This window comes from Carettochelys insculpta, chromosome 19, assembly GCF_033958435.1.
Source record: "Carettochelys insculpta isolate YL-2023 chromosome 19, ASM3395843v1, whole genome shotgun sequence".
Lineage (NCBI taxonomy): Eukaryota > Metazoa > Chordata > Testudines > Carettochelyidae > Carettochelys > Carettochelys insculpta.
Window position 1 is genome coordinate 7,184,198 of NC_134155.1, and position 19,274 is coordinate 7,203,471.

The following is a 19,274-nucleotide window of genomic DNA, read 5'->3' on the forward strand; positions in this document are numbered from 1 at the left end:
AAGGAAGTGCCCAGTACTGCTGTACTGGTCAGTTTCCTGGCTCCCGCAAGCGAAGGGGAGTCAGGAGCAGGGGAGAGCCAGGAGTCAGGCTGCCACCTGGTTCCAGCTCCCCGCCACTCCTGCAGACGAGGAACTGACCAACGCAGTAGTGCAGTTGCCCAGCTCTCACAAGCGGAGGGAAGCTGGGAGCCACCTGGTTCCTAGCTCCCCACCACTCATGATTTTGATTCATGTTAATCCAAGTAGTGCACAAGTCGAAGTTGAGTACATAGGGGTTCTACTGTATAATGTCTGTGTGTCTACAGGGGTGGCAAAATTTCATGCTTTATCAAAAATATAGCACCAAATTCTGATCTGGAGTGCACTCACGTAAGATTTTGCTACTGAGTTCCAAAAGATCTGGATTTGGTCCTTGCCAGACATCCAGCCCTACTCAGTGTGGTGAATGCAGCTCAGCACCCTCATGTCCCACTATGGTCAATATGGGCTGAGGTCATTCTAGCCCTTCCTAAAATGGCCTCGCCACCTACAGAATAAAGACAAAGTAAAGAGTAATTCAAAGGGATGAGCTACCTAACCAAGGTCCAGCTGGCTCTCGGACAGGTCACCATTTCCAAAGGCGTGTCATCGCTAATCTTCACAGCTGTGCTGAGTGGACGTGGTTCCAACACATGTTCTACCAGGGTACCGTAACAACTGATAACGTACAACGATTCCACCACAAACTGTTTTGACTGATCTATGGGAAAGAAAATATCTGTTATTACAGCAGAATAGCAGAGGTAGAAAGAAAATCTTCAACAGCAGTGACTTTTTCAAATTTTACAAATGCATTAGGACTTTTTATAAATGTTCCTGGTTAACCACATCAATTAACATCATGAGGGGAGATTCTGGACAGGTATGGGAAAGTAAAGCACAGAACATACTTGTTTCTTCACTGAAATTCACAAGGCCCAATTAGCATGTATGGCAACAATATGGGGTGTAGTCTCTGACTGCCTCTTGGGAATGGAGAATGTTTGGATAGTCACATATTTCCAAATCTATGTTTACTTAGCTATTTCTGACAGGTATTTCATCCTAGAAATATAGAGCAGCTTCCCAAATGGCTGCAGGAGCACTCCTGAATAGCATGCCAAAGGCATCTCTGAACAGTACCATATAGGATCACAAGTGTCTTTGTTGTCATAATTATATAAACTGGCTCATTTTGCAATTTTGATTTTGTTATAACTTGGTCCTGTGCCATAAGAGCACACTCCCGATACCCTCAGTTTCCAATGGCTTCCAGAAGTTTGAAACACATCATATACAGTTGCAAAGATAATTAATAATTAAAAAAGGAACAGGCACACTGTATTTAGTCAGGGGCTATTTTAAAATGGGAAAGAAATCAAAACCAAGATAAACACAAAAGAGCAAACCTAATTCTTTTCCAACAAACCAACCTTTTTCTCGTTTTAAACCTGGATTGTTTGCAAACCAGGATCTCGAGGAGCCAAAGACTGCAGCAACACAAAACTCTCCTCCCACTGATTTACTAGGTGAAATCTGTGGAGCTGGTTTGGTTTTGCTTAAAATAAAAACAAAGAAAAATTAACGCAAGGTAATTCTCCAAGACATATTTGCTAGTGACCAAAGGGGTCTCTCATTCAACTTTCATTCTAAGTCCCATGGCCTTGATTTGCAGAATTACTGAGCGTTTCCAGCTCCCACCCACTTCAACAAGAGTTGAGAGAACTTCACTTCTGAAAATCATGCCCCAAATGTTCTTTAACTGCTGGGCTTTAAGAACAGGACTGTCTAATAATGCAGAATTGTTTAAGGTGTTGGAAAGACTCAGTATTGCAGGTCTCCAATAGCCAAGAACAAGTGCAAACATTTTTACACATCTTTTTATTGAGTCTCTGGGGAAAGTCAGTCTAAATTCTGGGTCAATCACTTTAGTTGGTTGCCATTTTCTTGCATTTTTAAAGAGAAGACACTTACAAACAACCCTAACAAGTTCTGCAGTGCAGAATGACCACCTATGTTTATATTCAATTCCGCTGTGGGAGAAATGAGATGGGGAGCAGGGAGGAACATGCAGAGGATACCAGGCAATGGAGACAACATGTGCAGTAATAATGCTATGGAAAAAAACAAAATTGCACAGAATGAAATTAAGAAGTGCTGTCCTTGGGGACACCACAGAGTGCATGATAATATGTAAGATCCAATGGTATGTAATTATGTTCAGTGACAACACCATTCAAACTTTTATTTTCCTTCTTGCGTCCTTTAAAAAAATTGTGCTTTCATCATTTTGCCTGAGTGAAATTGATCAAAGGCCAATCTAACCCAGGAAACCGGAGATTAATTAAAACACAAACACTGGAGGATTATGTTCTGTTTTACATGCATTTAGAATCATTTTCGGAGCAATGCTCATTTCCTCAATTAATTTAACCACAAAACAAAAGGGCTGCCTGGGATGCTATTTTCCCTTTACCACAGTCTCCCTTCTCCCTCGTCTGACTGTTTCATATCCCTCTCTTCCTCTGTTTCTTTGCACTGCCACCTACCCCAAGTTGCTTATGTTCTTTGCTTGCTTAGCTACTCCACAAAACACTATCCCCTCCCTGTGAGCGCTGAATCAATCATATTCCCTGCTCTCATTCCCCTTCATTTTTGTACAATGTGATTTTCAACCCCCATAGGTATAAGCAAGACCATATTTTTATTACATTATCATGGGCTCAAGTGGCAGAAAACCAAACAGAAAACCAATTGATAATAAAACAACCCTAATATGGTGCATAATTATCAAGGCACTTGTATCCTTCATAGCAGTTGGCATTTTTTGTATAATTAACCACTTTCAGGTTGGTGATGTGGCTCAGCAGAAATCAATCAACCACAGACAGCAAGAATTGATTTCAACAGGACAAAATTTTTAAATCATCATCATAAAAAAAAAAAGTTACCATAAACAAAAGTAAATATAACAACGAGAAGGATTCCTTGAGCTGGGCTTTGAACAGCCTTCTCTGACCCTGACTGCAGAGGCTCTACCCTCCCAAAGGCATTTTCATTCTCCTGTAACTCAAACAGTCTTGTTTAAACTTTCAGCAAGAACTCATCTAAGGAGAGAATGTTTTTTTCTACAACACACTGGGGAAATTGGCTTTGTCATTTTTAAGATTAAGAAAAAGGATTAATAGTTTGCCAGGCTACTGCATATTCAGCCAAACATTTCAAAAGGTTTCCTAGACAGCAGTAAGACAGCCACCCAACACATCTGGGAAGACTGCATTATGACTATTTTACAGATGGGTCAACTGAGGCACAGACAGAGTAAATGGTCTGCTGCAGGTCACCCACAGCATGTCAGTGGTCACATGAGAGTGTTTTGTTTTGAAAACCCTCTGAAAAAAACTCTTCATCACACTGACTTAGGGCCTCTGTCAAAGCCACAGAAGTCAATGGAAAGATTCCTGGGGACTTCAGGGGGCTTGTGAGCAGGACCCTAGCGCTCTCGCATGTGTGAGAGACCAGAATGTCCCAAGACAGCAACCACAATGTATTGTATCAATAATCCCAATACTAAACTGTCACAAAGCCCTTGATCCATCAGCCAGTTACAGCTCTAACTACAGACTACTGGGTCAAAAATCTGAGTTGTAAAAAGGTTCCAATCTATAGAAGAATTCAACTGCCTTGTTTCCAAAAGCAAACAAACCAGCATCTGATGAAGTGAGTCTGTGCTCATGAAAGCTCATGCTCAAAACTCTTCTGTTAGTCTATAAGGTGCCACAGGACCCTTCGTTGCTGTTACAGATCCAGACTAACATGGCTACCCCTCTGATACAATCTACAGGTTGGCACTCCTAAAACCGGCACTCTCTAATCCAGCAACATCCCTCATCTGGCAGGAACAGGGATGTCACTGGACCAGAGAGCCAGGCAGGAGACTGCAGCCCGCATCCTCAGGCCGCCGTGGGGCTCTGCAGCTGGCATCCCCTACAGGCCCACAAGGGTGGGAGGAAGGGCAGCTGTGGGAGAGCCCACATCCCCCTAGGGCTGGAGCTGACTCTTCCCGGCAGCCCTGTAGGGCCAGAGCTGGAGCCAGCTTCCCCTAGAAGTCCTGCAGGGCAGGAGACAGCCACACATGGCTGGTGCTGCATCTCCAGCACGGGCCGGACCTGGCTTCTCCTGGCAGCCTCTGGGACTGGGAGTGGGGCAACATGGGTGGTCGTCCAGCAGCACAGCAACAGGCGAAGGAGCAGCCAGCTGGGGAGAGGGTGGAGGCTTAGGGGCCAGTGGCAGGGAACTTTCCATGGTCTGTCGAATTCTCATGTTCGCGGCTGGTCAGGTCCCACCCAGGGAGGTGAAACTTCTACCTTACAATATTAGAACTGGCACTGGAAGTTTAAACTATTTGCTACATTTTCTTACACTTTTTAAAAAATAGCTTCCGCTATAAAAGCAAGATTTCCTACCATTTCCATAACAACGTATCAATTGCTTCTTTTTAGTTCCTTAACTTCCAAGGAAAACCTATCTGATTAACAAAACATGATTAGCGTCTCCTGCACAAATAAAAGCTTAAATGTATGCATATATGAATAGTGTTACGTATTGAAATGCACCTCAATTAGTAAATGATTTTATTTCATAGAGAGCCGGGAGGGTCTATTAGAAGAGCAACCTGCATATGACTGGTAGAATATGAAGCAAAAATTGAGTGAGAGCACGATCCAGATTTTTAATTTTTTCCTGTCAACAGTTTTACAGATAACTATGAACATTTTTATAGTAAAATCTGAGAACAACAAAAAAATATTGGTGGGGTTGGGGGGGAATATATATCAAAAAGATAGGAAAACAGGAATATACACTTTTGGTTAAATTCTGCTCAGTTACACTGATAAAACTCTGGACTAACTTAACTGGCTTCAGTAGCGTTTTATGAATTTACAGAAATATATCTGGTCCTCTAATCATTACAAATGAAAACCTCTATCAGAGCTTTTCCATCCCAATGGCCAAAGAATCATGTTTATCTAAATACAAATATAAACATATTTAAAGGAAATGGTATAGACTGCATTATATTTACACCATATCTTTATAACATATGTCTTTCAAGCCATGCACTTCAGTGTCGGTTTTCAGTGCCAAAACATTTTCTGTTCAAGAATGTTGTTTTGCACATAGAAAGCAGAGACCTTGTAAAACAAGATTATTCATGTGGTTAAATTTAGTACTGTTAAAAAAGTGCGTATCGGATTTGATTTAGACATATTTCTGAAAATAAAAATACAATGATGTCGACAAATCCACACTAGAAAGTTTAACAACACTGAAATCTTTACTATCCCCCTCTCCCACCTGCCTCCCACATCCTAATTTACCAGAGAGTTCTCATTAATACATTCCCAAACTACTTTCCCTGAAACGACTTCCAGTGGTTTTCAAAATTGACACACATGGTAAAACTTTTAAAGAAATACATTGCCATGTAATTGTAACAAAGAATTCTTTAATGTCTTCTTGAAAAATAGAAATCCTAATTATTATGTGTACCTGATCAGCTTTTCAAGCTTCATAAATGATAACAGTAATGGTGACGATAGGTGGTGACTAACTTGTTTCTGCTGTGAACTTCTGCTCTTTACTCCCCCTTAACCTGTCAACACCTCATAAATTTCTCTGAGTACTAGAATTTTAAGCCAATTGGCATCAACTTTAAAAAATTAAATGAATATTTGAAGTATAAAAACTTTCAACACGTTAAACCATACGTTTTACTACAATGGATATACTGCAATAAGATAAAGCTAAAACAAAGAATCAATCACTTTAAAACAAGAATGGAAACTAATGGGTGTAAAGTATACATTGTCCTTATGTCAATGTGTCACCTTGATAAATGACTGCATTATATTTTACAGCTACCACAAAGCTCAAAGATCCTATTTTTCTAGGTCTGGGTCTTTCCAAATTACTGTATGTGGACCCAGCAAGGTGAAAGGACACAACTAATAACAATGGGACCCATACCACTCTCTGGCGGGAAAGGACAGAGAAGTGGGAGACATCTCTAAGAGGCTTTATCTGAGACGTCTTTCTAACTCTAATTAGTGGTACTACGGAGAACTCTCCCCTCTCCTCCTCTGCCCTCCCGTCCCCTCCCCATGAACAGGCTCAAGGCCCAACTCACAAACTCTACAGATCCCTGGGATCTCCAGGAGAGCCAGGCCACCTACCTTCATCCACACTGTTCCTGTCCCCAGCCCGCACAACACTTCACCATTTTCTGAATCCAATGGACCCACTTTAGAAGCCAGAAGCGGGGGAAAGGGAGAAGATGGGGTAGTGTGAGGCACTACGGAGTCAGGGAGATAATGGACGTACTCCGGACTGTACCTCTTACCATACAAATCCCTTCCTAGGTCTGACCTAAAGGTCTGGAGGACGACAGTGACTTCATGAATGGGAGGGAGATCTATGTGGACAGGAGTCCCCTCTGCACATGGATCTCAGGAGCCCTATTTAGCTGAATAATAATAAAACATTTAGCACTCTGGGCTTCCCCCTTCTTCACTTCCACCGCAAGTTTTGTCTGAATTAGTAGTTCAAGACAGAGCCCTAAATGCCACATCTTGGAGTATTCTCCATGCAGTGGGGCTGCTTCTAGTCCAACTGAAAAGCAGCAGCAAACCTCCTATTAAAACCAAATTTGTCCTACAGAGAAGCAAAGAAATGCCAGCAAGTTTTTTCTGAGACAGTGACCAAGCTGTGCACAGAACATAGGAATTCCTGTCCCCAGTCCAATGCTCCAACCACTAGAAATTACACTTACTATAAGATTAAAATTAAAAATGTTCATGAGTTCAGCAGTTAAAATGTCAAAAAACAATAAGAACCCTACTTTTAGTGTGGTGTCAAAACTACACAATAAATATTTCATATCCCCTTACATTTAGGTCCTGATTCAGGGGAGCAGTTAAGCTCACACTTAAGTGTATTCCTATTCTGGAGAGTACTTAAGTCCCATTAGCTTCTATTAAAGTTAAACACATGCTTAAGATTCTGTACTCAAACAGCAATGCTTTTCTAAATCTACATGTTCCTGAATGACGGCCTATAACTTATTTAAATGCTTGTAAGGTTGGCACATGTTCTGGGAAAATGTGAAAAGCAACTGCTACTTCAGATTGAACCTCTCTAATCTGGCACCCTCAAGACCTGACTGGTGCCGAACGAGAAAATGTGCCCAATCATGGTAGGTCAATATTGTCTAGTAGCACTTGCACTGCACAGTGTGGGCTTTCAGAAGATATTTAGGCGTAAATTACAGTAGATCCCCGAAATACGTCAACTCGAGTTGCACGTATCTTGGGTTACCGCAACTGAGAGGCAGGGAAACTGACCAGCACTGCTGCCGCCTGGCTCCTGGCTCCCCTCCACTCACTGGAGTCAGCAAAGTGACCAGGCGCCCTGGCTCCCCCGAGATGCTTGAAATTTGATTTACATGGGGGTTCCATCAGTGTAAGTCAGGGGTCTACTGTACAGCTAAATTACAACATAGAACATTGAGAGCCATGATTGGTGGCTGTAGACAAACATTATGGGACCATGGGAAACTTGGCCACACCCATGGTAAGTGGTCGTCAGGCTAACTAAAATCATGCTGGATTACAGATGTTGTTGGACGGAAGAGTGATGGAATAGAGAGGCTCAAACTGTAGAAAGGGACTTAAGAAAGCAAAACAGTTGATATACAAGAAAAAGGTCCCATTTCCTCAGATGTTCCGAAGAAGAGACTTGGAGAAAACATGTAGGGTTTTTTATACCTACTTTATTACAGGAAAAATGCTGTTTTAGAAATTAAGATAACTGCTGATTGTTGTAACAAATACAAAATACTTAGACTTAATGTCTTTTTGTTGCCTTACTGTACAAGTGTCTATAAAAGCATTATACGAGTGATACTAATTTAAAGTTTTTGTTTTATTTGTCTTTGTTGCATGAAATGTAAGGTGAATTAAAAGTATTAACTTATTTTTAATCTAAGCATAAAATTACACAGTACCAAAGAACAGGCATACAAGGTTTCTCAAACAGCTATATCTGTCTGAAAAATAAATTCTACCCTTTCAAATGAGTCGTAAAACTGTGGTTTTATAAGTTAAACAGTTACATTAAGTTTTTTAAAATTCATTTTCAAAAAGAAAAAGTGCTAGACATTCATATTGCACTACTGTATTTTTAGCTTCAATCTAGGAGATTAATATCTACTAATTAGGTAAAAGAAATAAATTACATATAATTGATACAATAGAACTGAGCTACACATTACACTGTATGTGGATTAATTAATCTCATTCTACTTGTTTAGAATTATATTACCACAGAATAAATGTTTATGTTTGCCACATTCACAAAGATATTAAGTGACAACTGTTATCTGTAACTTAAAACTGGTGAACAACTGAAACCACTAATTAATTTTGAAAGAATAACTAATTTATTGCAGATATATCTTTTTCTTTCAAAATTAAATTAAATTATTTAAAATTAATTTAAGTGCCAACACAAAAATATTGCATGAAATTTACAGTTAGATGTTCAAGAATATTAAAAAATTGTATATCTCTCACAAATAACCAGAATGATTTTAAATTAAAATTATAGTAAATAAATTAATGTACACTGTTTTGACTAACAACAAGTAAATACCGACATGATTCCAGTTCCCATTCCATGGAGAAAATAAGGAAAAAATGTACTGGCCCCTAAATTCTACAGAAAATAAGTTGTCAAATCTTAGCTCATTTTGCTGACATAATTTTAAGTCTCATTAAAATTTTAATAGAAACAACATGCCTCACGTCTTTTTCATTCCCTGCCCCAGTATATTTTTTTCTCCCAATGTCCGTACAGGCAAGTAAACATTATTTTCTCGTGAGCCAACACTGGCATCAAACAGACCACAAAAGAGTCTTGTAAAAGACAAGCAACGATTTTAAAGTCTATTATATTTCATATATTCCTCTCTTTAATCTAAGTCTTTTAATCTTGTTTCACTCTAAAATCATTTCTGGTTGACAAGCATCTATGATTGTCTCTGTTGAAGCTACGGGAGCCCGCTTTATGAATCTAGGCTGCGGACGCATCCATTTGCTAGATAATCCACACTCAAAATTTTTTGTCTGACGCCTCTATGGTTAACAGGGAAAAACGATGAGATGGAATGGTCAACTACATGGAAAACTGCATTTACAAATGAATTTCAGAAAAATAATTTTGTTACATACACAAAAAGGCAGCTTATTTTACCCCATCTTCAACTGTCCAGTACTCTGAGTTATTTTTTCACATAATATCTGCAGTACAATTGCTTTCATAATTTATTTATATTTTAAAAACTACTTTGATGTGACAGTACACACATTAGGATAACCACCCATAGGAACGATGCCCACTATAAAGAAATTACGCCTTATTTCCTTTTGCTCTTAGTCCTTATTTAACAGAAATTCGTGCCGCACTGTTTTTGTATTTGAGTTAGCTCAAATGTTCCGTTAGGCATCTATCCTTTCCATTCGCTTAGTAGCCCCACTTTTCCACTGAATATAGACTGAGGGGTAATATTCTGGCCTAGATGCAACAGAGATGTATGAGAACAATTCCCATTAATGGTAAGGAGAGCTGCATACATAAATCATTGCATACTTGAAGTACATAGTCCCCAAAAGCTCTTGAAACGTTCTAAGACACTAACAGCCCTATACTGTTCTAGTTATCTAAATCTGCACCGACCCCATCAGACTCTTTATAATAAGGTAAGTAGAAGGGTACACAGTACTGCAAAAGCAGCTGCACCATTTTCTTGCATGGAACAACTTCATATAATTATTTTTTTCCCCCATAGCTATACTGTATTGTTTAACCTGGTTGTGGCAAGATGCTGCAATGTTAAATGTTTAAAAATATACTGTATTATTACAAAAATGTGCTGACTATTAAGGAACAACATGTCTTTTGACACAGTGATAAGAACTTGCAAACGTCTTTTTGTTTACTGTTCATAAAAATCTTTCACCATTTAAAGTGGTTTCCTGACTGGAAAAGGATTAGTCATGATTATATTGTAACTTCATTCCTCTTAGTATAATATTTTATGATTACCTAATTTTATTTACTACACACAAGTCTACAGTAGTGGGCGTTTTCTATCGGAAAGCAAAGAAAGTTTGTAGACACTACGGTATGAAAAGGTTGCGTGCACGTACCTATCTGTGTATATTAGAGAGAGAGAGAGAATATGTTTCTAGAACAGATTGTATTCAACTCTGCCTAACCAGACAATTTTTTAGCTTTCCTAACACCGCAGTTTACTTTAAAAACTAAATTTTTCTACTTTAAATATTAATTAAAATAGCTCCTTTAAAATAATGAATATCAGGAGAGAAAAAGAGTGCACGTTTGTTTCTTGAGCATTCGATGGTGGGTACTTAACCATAGTTTAAAAAAGAGATAAGTATGCAGTGCTTCTGCCTATGTACCAGCCCATGCAGTCAAAAACAACTGGAATGTAAACTTATTTTTAGTGAGTACAGCAAATGAATTACAGGCATGCTGGGATTGAACTCAGAACTCACCATGGAGCTTTTATGGAAAAACATCCTGCTCCAAACAGGTAAGGTCTTCATGTAAAGGGGAAAAATGCACAAAAATTAGATGAAAACTCATTATTAACAAGTACAATATATATCATGCTATTAAGATTTAAGATAAAGGTAAAGAAAATAATTTTCATCACTGTTTGCAAGGCCCCTGAAGGTATGTTGACTTTTCATGTAATAAACATGATGCTGAGGACCAGATCCTCCGAACGCTTACTCATGTAAGTAGCTTCTCTGAGATCAATGTGACTACACATGGTAGCAGCTGTTTACAGAATCAGCCCCTTCAATGCACTTAACTGCTGTAAATACAGTATCCACATGCTGCTATAAGTTTTAATGTGGACAGATTTTGAAAAGTTAGATAGTATCATTTTCCTTCAGGAAATATTTTTAAGCTGAGGGCCTCAAAACAATGTTGAAGTAAACATTAATAACCAGATTAACAAAGTCAATTAGCATCAACAGCAGTGGATGTCTGGGTATTTGTCATTAAATGTGTAAAACCTGATGAGAATTTAAAAAACCAAAAAAGAGATCGGTCCCTACAACAAATAAATTTCAGGTAGAACAACGCTATTTTAGGGAAGTTCTCCCTCCTCTTTCCCCCATTATAAAAATACATTCTCGGACATTAAAATGCATAACAGTTGCACTTTTCTCCCCTTTCAAGCCAGTTTGGAATACAGCAAAAAATCTCAGACTGATGCACAATATGTTTGATCGCTCATTAAAATGTTCTCCACAGCACAAAATTAGTTTTAAACATTATTTTTCATAATGTTCAGTATAGTTTTTAAAACCAACACCCCCCACATAACCAGTTTTTAATCAGTTTGCTTGTTTGTTTTAAATCACCTCAGCATAAGCCATAACCATACCAATATTTGTATACAATATGAAAAAAGAAGATGGTAAATTTAAGGTTAGTTATATGCTTGGGGCTTCTATAATTTTTATTTTGGATGTTTACCACTACCTGTATAATTGCTGCTGTCAATTGAAATGCAGATGTGACCTTATTTTTTCCTATACTTTGAGTTAAGGGTAAATAAATCCTAAATGAAATTGAAGTGAAATCTTTTCAGCCACCCATATAAGACGAAAGGCTATCAAAAATGGGAGCATTAGGCCTGCAGCTGTAGGGTTTCACTTAAATTTATACCAATTTGACACAAGAGCAATACCACTGAACACAGATGTCTTCTTAAGAAAATAGCTATATGAAGTGAAGAAAATGAAAATGTTATACCTGCACACTTACTGAGCTGACGACATACTTATCCAAAGACAAGAAAATTTCTAGGGACAAAGAAGGAACCCATACATTATTTTTTTTCCATTTTACTTATCTATGTCCATGACCAAATTAAAGGTACTACAAGCTCTGCAACTTTATTATTATAGTAACATCTCTTTTGATTACATTATTTTCAGACACCTGTATACTGGGGTCCCAGTTCTACATCTAGGTCCACTGCAGTGAAACCATCTGCTCTTCAGAAAATGCCTAACCAGTTTAGAACCCAGTTCAATTGGATCAACTGACTTCTAAGACAGACAGCAAGTTGCTGCCACTCTGATCCAAAAGCCACTCAAGGATTCATGAACAGATAAAGTGGTGCTACAGGTAACAAAACTCTGACAAAACAAAAAACAAACAAATACACCCCCCTCCCACCGAACTCTCCATTACTCCGTACGATCCTCTACCAACATACTCAACAGCCAAAGATCTTCCTGGTCTAAAACTGGAAAGCCACTAGCCAGTGGTCTAACCATGAGAGAAGCAGCTAAGAATTTCTGTGTTGTAATCCTGGCTGAGACCTACCTACAGCAAACCAGTTTTCTTAACTCTGCCTCAGTTTCTCCATTTACCTAAGATAGAAGGACAGTGAAACAATTAAATATCTGGTGATTTTTTTTTTTTATAAATTATTACTAAATGGAACATGTTACCATGAGGTCTTTTTTAACCGTCAAAATTACCACTGTCCTTAAATCAATCAATCAATCAATCAATAAATAAAAGTGTCTGGTGCTGCTTTAACTCAAATTGCACATTTTCAGTATTGCTTGACTTTCTTCCTGCAAGACAAACTGAACTTACACTAAAAATAGCTTACATTTTTAATACAAAGTCTGTATATATGGCAGAAGGCACAGCACTTTTTGTTCAAGAGTTCCCTACTTTCCTTAATTTCCAATTCATTTCTGTGACCTTTTGCACGAGTAAGAGAACATGTTCTACAATTTGCTTCGCACAGCATGGTTGGTGTGTTAATAAAAAAGACAATGTACATATTACAAGATAACCCGTCCTTGAACTGACAGCAGCAGATGGCTGTGCTGGGTGACAATAACACAGCAATGTCAAGGCAGGGGAAAAAAGCCACTTAAGTTCTATGTGTCAATGTCTCTAATGCCAAATGCACATAAGAGTATATTGGTAATTGTCTTCCTATGGCAAAAAATACGAAATGACAGTGATTATCATTCAAAATTGAAACAGTATTTTTATTTCTTTGACTAATTTTCTATCTGATCATGAGCTTTGATTTGATTTGCTACATTAGCATATCTTATTTTTAAATATGCAATTATTCAACATGTTAATAAATACAATAATATCTATTTGGCCTAACCCCCCAGTACTAACAGGTTTCACTGATACTGCATAAAGAAATTGTGACATTTGAGCAAAATGTAGGATAAATCACAATACTTTATACAAACCACAGAGCGTTAGAGCTACTTCTTTATTACCAAAGTTTAGTATATTAACTGTTCAGATGATATACGACCACAATTAAAAACTTGCCCAAAATAGAAAGTTTTCAATAAAGCATTTTAATGCATACTTGATTTTTTCAGTTGCTGTTACCTACATAATTGGATCATGGCATTATTCTTCTCACTTCTGTTTGCATCATTAACTTAACCTGGGATAAATTAAACTCGTAGGAGTCAAATTCATCAAACGGTTATCAGTGATTTTCAGAACAAATAGTACACAAGATTGGAAACATTAAAATGATAAAATCTCAGTTCTTTTCAGCATCAGAGACTTTATCTACATTTTCTTCTCTTTATTTAAAAAAGTGGGTGGAGAGGATATGGATAAAGTTTCAAATACATGAACTCAAATCTTTCAAAGAAGAAAAAACAGATTTGTTCCTGGTCTTATATGGAACTCTATAAGTCTTTGTTTTGACAAGAATCTACTACAGAAATTGACATATTAGGTTTTCAATGTAGCTATGTTATATTTGTGACTGAAGTATGATACTAACATAAATGGCCATCCCTTGAGAAATTTAAAATGAATGCTTCTGTCAAAAGAGCAAACATTTACAAGAATTTTCTTTTGTAGTAATTACTTTATCATTTATTTCCTCTTCTCTATTACAGCTCATGCATTTTGCTACATTTGTATGAACTTGAAACTACATACAATTCCACACCACTGAAACAGGATATATTTATAATAGGCCAACTGCAAACACAAAGCTTTCCTCCAATTAATACATTCAAGTGTTTTTTAATGGTCCCAAGACAATTCGATTGTCCAGTTTTCTATTGCTTCTCTCAGGAAATAAATCATTTGTCCCTATATAGCAACCTTGCTTTTATGATTTATAAGCACTTTGCAGATAAAAAAAAAATCATCAGGACACACACCTCTTTTCCAAAAGAAGTCAGTATTATCTGTTCCTTTCTCTTAATAGGGAAACTGAGACAGAGGTTCACTCAGTTCCCCAAAGATACTGTGGCAATCTGTGGCAGAACCTACACCTCCCAACCCCCATGCCCATACCTTACTACTAGATCGTCCTTCTTCCTGGAAAGTGTTTAGAGTCTTTGGGGAACCTTTAGCGGTATTAAAGTGTTGACAGGAAAAACTGCAGGAAAGTGAGTCAAGAGGCTTATAAAAATTGGGTAAGAGTGAAGTGCCAAATGGAGATGGGGGAATAGACAGTTTAAGAGAAAGTGGCAGGGGGATGAAAAAAGTCAAGGGAAGAAGCTAAGGAAGGGGGCAAAGAACAGTTTTGGGAAACAAGGAATCTCATTTTTCTTGGTAAGCTCACTCTTACATATTCAATACTAGAGGTATAACCTGCATTTTGTTGTCCTGGGAATAACTAGAACAAAAACACCAATTTGCTTGATAAATCCAGCTATAATTCTAATCAAAGAGGGGCTAAACTCTATTACCATAGGCGTTATCAGTTATGTTTTAATCTTGCCTTTTTCAGGAATTGTCCCATAACAGATTAAAAATCTGATTTTTTAAAATCCATGGAAAGAGAATCTGTTTTGATGACCACTGTACAGCAGTTGTAAAATCCAATTGATTGTAAGCTTTTCCTCCTCCCCTGATGACTGCACAATCACAAGGTTACACAGCTGCTTCCAAAGAGTGCCTTGTTTCCTTGAAGCACTGCTTAAAGGTGCTGACCATGTAGGTGTAAATACATCTGTCTTTTGCCATTTGTAGTAATACATGCCTCCTACACTTCCCACATCTAGGCAGATGGTCCCTGTCCTGTCTAAGTATTACACTGTACAGCCTTACATTGCTGTGTGTTTCTAGAAATATGAGGGCAGATGTTAAATATGTCAAACACACGCTTTGCCCCCTGGAGGTTTAAGTTAAGGCTGCTGTCTCAATGTGGCCATTTTAGGCATGCCAGGCTTCTGGGATCCTAGGCATTCCTCTTAAATCTCTGCTTTGTAAACAGGGCTTTTCATGTTAATTTTGTGTACGTTCATCAAATATTTTGGACAAAGAACAAAAGAAGGCAGCCAGGAGCTTAGTATTACACATTTATAGGATTTGATGAAAATTATCAGCCCATTCATGAGAAGTATACTTACATAGCTGGGGCTCCTTTCCATGTCCATTTATTGTACATACATAAGTGTCACTGAATACTTTATACTTAATTCATTTAAAAAATTGCACAAAATAACTGGATAGGGCAACATTTGTAACTCGGAAATGTACATGTGGAAAAACCTGAGCATGGACTAAACATGTAAGAGAAGTAAGAAATAATAAGTAGAATTAAAATGAAAGATTGGCATTACTTTTCACTACTAGTACTGAATTTCCATGGCATCATCAGCACTTTTTCTAATCAGCAATCTCAGAAAATGCAGCGAATATAACTGCTGCAAACAAATAAGTGGGTCTAACACAAGTGCAAAACTGACTTTTACTACCTTCCTCTTCTGTCACTCCAATCATATCATTCTCTCCTCCAGTCTCCACTGGCTTCTTGTCTCCTTCAACCATCTCTCTTATTCTCAGGTACTAAAAGGCCTATCATTGTGGTTCACAGTTCCTGGACTTATCTTCAAGAGTGGAAATTCTCAGATCCTCCTACTCCTGTTGTTGTGCTCCTCCCAGTCCTTTTGCTGAACTCCTGTCTCCTTCTCCCTTTCATGACTTAGTTCCTCTTTTGATGCACACTCTATGCCTTCCCTCCTCCTGGACACTTCTCTTCCCTCCTACTCCTCTTCCTTGCTCACTGTCTATCCAGCACTCACCTCCACACTCCATTTTACTTCCTTATCTGTGATTATATTGCGAAAAAAAGGTAACAAGCACTTACAATGTATGCATGGAAGGAATTAACTACAGTTTTCCGTTATCCGTGTCTTGTCTGTTGTTCCACACATTAGTTCTACAATTCTCTGTGCAGTCTAGGGGCAAATTATCTGAGGTGACGAGCACTTACACTCCTACCAAAAGCAAGGGATAGCACACTTGTTTAGCTTTGCACGTAAGTCGGCACAAAGGCCTAACAAAATTCCCATTCGCATCAGTCAGAGCACAACTGGGTGATGAGATTATATGACACTAAGGCCTTGGAAGGCACATCTGTAGAACTATATGAAGTATAAAAATAAATATAAGATATCACATCAGAGAATGAATAATTAACCAGAATAAAGGTCACAATCTTGAAATCCTTATTTGTGTTTACTCCAACTGATGGGCACGAAGGTGAAATTCACTAGTTCCTGTCTGAAATCTAAGTACTGGGGCACTGAGCAGGGAACCTAATAGGGATGACAAGATGGTGCTTACTTACCAGTGCCCAAACTCCATGAATAGGATGTGGGCGAAGCTACAGTAAAGTATCCACATAAGCATGCTTCTCTTACAGATAAAAGCCTCAGTCAATAATGGAATGACTAAGGCAAACTTTCAAAATAAAATGCCAGCCCTTCAGGTGGGGAAATCTATCATTGAGAGAGTTTGCTCATGAACTGCAGAAGTTTTCTGATTTCTTCAGAGACAAGTGGCTATACAAAATACTGTCAACTGATGCTGCTCAATTTCAGGTATGAAAAACCTCAAAACTTTAAAATCTGTGAAAGCTGAATTGACCTTGTGTCTCTCTTCTAAGTGTGGTTGGTTTACTAGGATTTATTAAGTGTCCTATCTAATAATAAAATAATAAGAAATAATAGCAATGTAAACTTAGTAGTAGTGCTTTTCATACCAAAGGATCCTGAAGTGGTTTATATACTATACAGACAAAACTACTAAAATGTAGTTGACTCTTGGATGGGTGGCAAAAATCAAGAAGCGAATAGCACACTGTAGAACAATAAATGGAAAAGAAAATTTTGATCAAGGACATGGCAGCAAACTTTCACATCTTTGAAAAATTCCATATGCTATTTAATAACAGCTATCAAAAGGAGAATTTAAACATGTGGCTCCAGATGTATACACATCAAACCCAAGCCTTAGCTAACTGTACCAAGTTAAGAGATTGGATGAGAAGTGCTGTGGAGGTAGTCCACTGAATAAGAGATATTAATATCATTTGAATTACCACAGTGCCATACAGCCCTAATTGTGAACCGGTTTTCCACTGTGCTAGGTGCTGCACAAAGAGGAAAAAAAGACAGTTCCTTTGCAAACACCCAGCAATGACCATTGTGACTGATCAATGAGATCCACAGAAAATTAGTCTAGTCCTCCTTACCTTAACACTAGGGCCCTGGACTGTGTAAAAGCTGTTGAAAATGAGGAGGATTCTCGGAGTACCAACGACATATGTTTTATAAAAAATCATTATTAAAAGCTTGACTCGATAGGGTACACCAACCAAATTATGCTGTCAGCAAAACATTAGAAACATAGACTTATATGCATATGATTTTTCTATATCATATTCACCCTGGCTTGCTGCCTTTCCGTATGTGACAGACAGCTACCAATATGCCTGAATAATTTAAAAGAAATCAAAAAACACATTACAAGTAAGTTTTATTCAAAGTGGAAATTATTCAAGAGCTCAAAGTATATGATTCAATATAAACCAATTTATATTTTATAGTTTTCCTTATACAAAACCTCTACCCATGTCAATGTAGAATATGACCATAGAGCGGTTGCAAGAAAATGATTCACCCAAACAAACAAATATTTATGCTTCTGAATTCTTAGACAGGTCTGTTTTATGTATTTTTAATACTTGGCATTGTTATTCTTCCTTTCTGTCTAGTTTTGAGCCACTTAATTTTTTTTTTTTTACACACACACAAACACACACACACACACGCCGAAAACACAAAGGATAAATCAGAAAAGCATCACTAACCAAATGAATTAGTTCCTTGAGTATTTTGTTGAACCACCACAAACAAGGTTAACAACAAATGTCATGGAGATGCACTTACCCTGTGCGTTTGGTGATAGTTCCTAACGTCATTGGCTGTTTGATTTGTGCAAGAGGTACCACCACAGTCAAACTTGGAAGAGGCAAGAGTCGTGGGTTCCCAGGGTTATTATTAGTAAAATTATTGTAAGTGTCTTGGCTATTCAGTTTACCTTGAAGGGATGGAAAAAGTTAAGAAATGTATTACTGGAAAAATTTCCCCATTTATCCTTTCAGATAACCATCTAAAATTAAGAGTTTTAAATATACGATAATAGCCTTCTACTGATGAAGAAAAAATCTTTACAGAATTCACCTTAAAACTACAGAACTATCTGCAGTTCTATGCTTTACATTAAGAAGTTCTGAACAGAACATTTTTGCTGTCTCCATGAGTGAAGGCATGGTACCTACAAGAGGCTGCACTGGAGAAGGGATAGAAAAATGCACGGTACTTATTTATAAAGAATAAAATGAAGGAAAGTTGAGCTAAAATAACAGAAAAGTCAAGAGTTTATTGTGAAAAGAAAAACTTTACTGTCCTGTAAAACAAGAGAAATAAAAGAGCCACAATATAGTATTTTAAAAAGGGAATGAACCCCCACCCCCACCCATGCACATTAAACTTGTTTCAAATTACTAAGACAGAAGGCCCGTGTTGGACATATGCTTAGTTTAGTTATGCTTCCCTACATCTGTATCATTCTGCAATCACAGCCTTTCATTCGTTAGTTAGAAAAGGAAGCTAGTTACAAATTTCAGGGCCAACAAGGAAAGAATCCATAGAAAGAAAGAAAGCAAAGAGAAAAAGAAACCAAAGAAAGAAAGAAACCAAAGAAGCCAAAGAAAAAAAGAAATTAAACAAAAGGGAGCCAGTCTGTTTATAATAGAATCAAAAGTACTTGAAATAGAC

The 19,274-nt window shown here is 37.8% G+C and overlaps 1 protein-coding gene across 9 annotated transcripts in view; it reads right to left on the bottom strand.

Annotated features, from left to right (window-relative positions):
* The window catches only part of BCAS3 (BCAS3 microtubule associated cell migration factor), a 548,857-nt gene that overhangs the window by 329,322 nt on the left and 200,261 nt on the right, over nucleotides 1–19,274 (bottom strand). For 6 of the 9 annotated variants that reach the window (XM_075013783.1, XM_075013781.1, XM_075013779.1 and 3 more), the window contains exons 16-19: nucleotides 18,384–18,534; nucleotides 10,656–10,700; nucleotides 1,452–1,576; nucleotides 574–739 (exon numbers count right to left, since the gene is read on the bottom strand). In XM_075013783.1, coding sequence (XP_074869884.1) covers nucleotides 574–739; nucleotides 1,452–1,576; nucleotides 10,656–10,700; nucleotides 18,384–18,534 — 487 coding nt within the window. The remainder of the gene's footprint in view (nucleotides 1–573; nucleotides 740–1,451; nucleotides 1,577–10,655; nucleotides 10,701–18,383; nucleotides 18,535–19,274) is intronic. The other 3 variants (XM_075013784.1, XM_075013782.1, XM_075013780.1) reach the window with 1 other exon arrangement.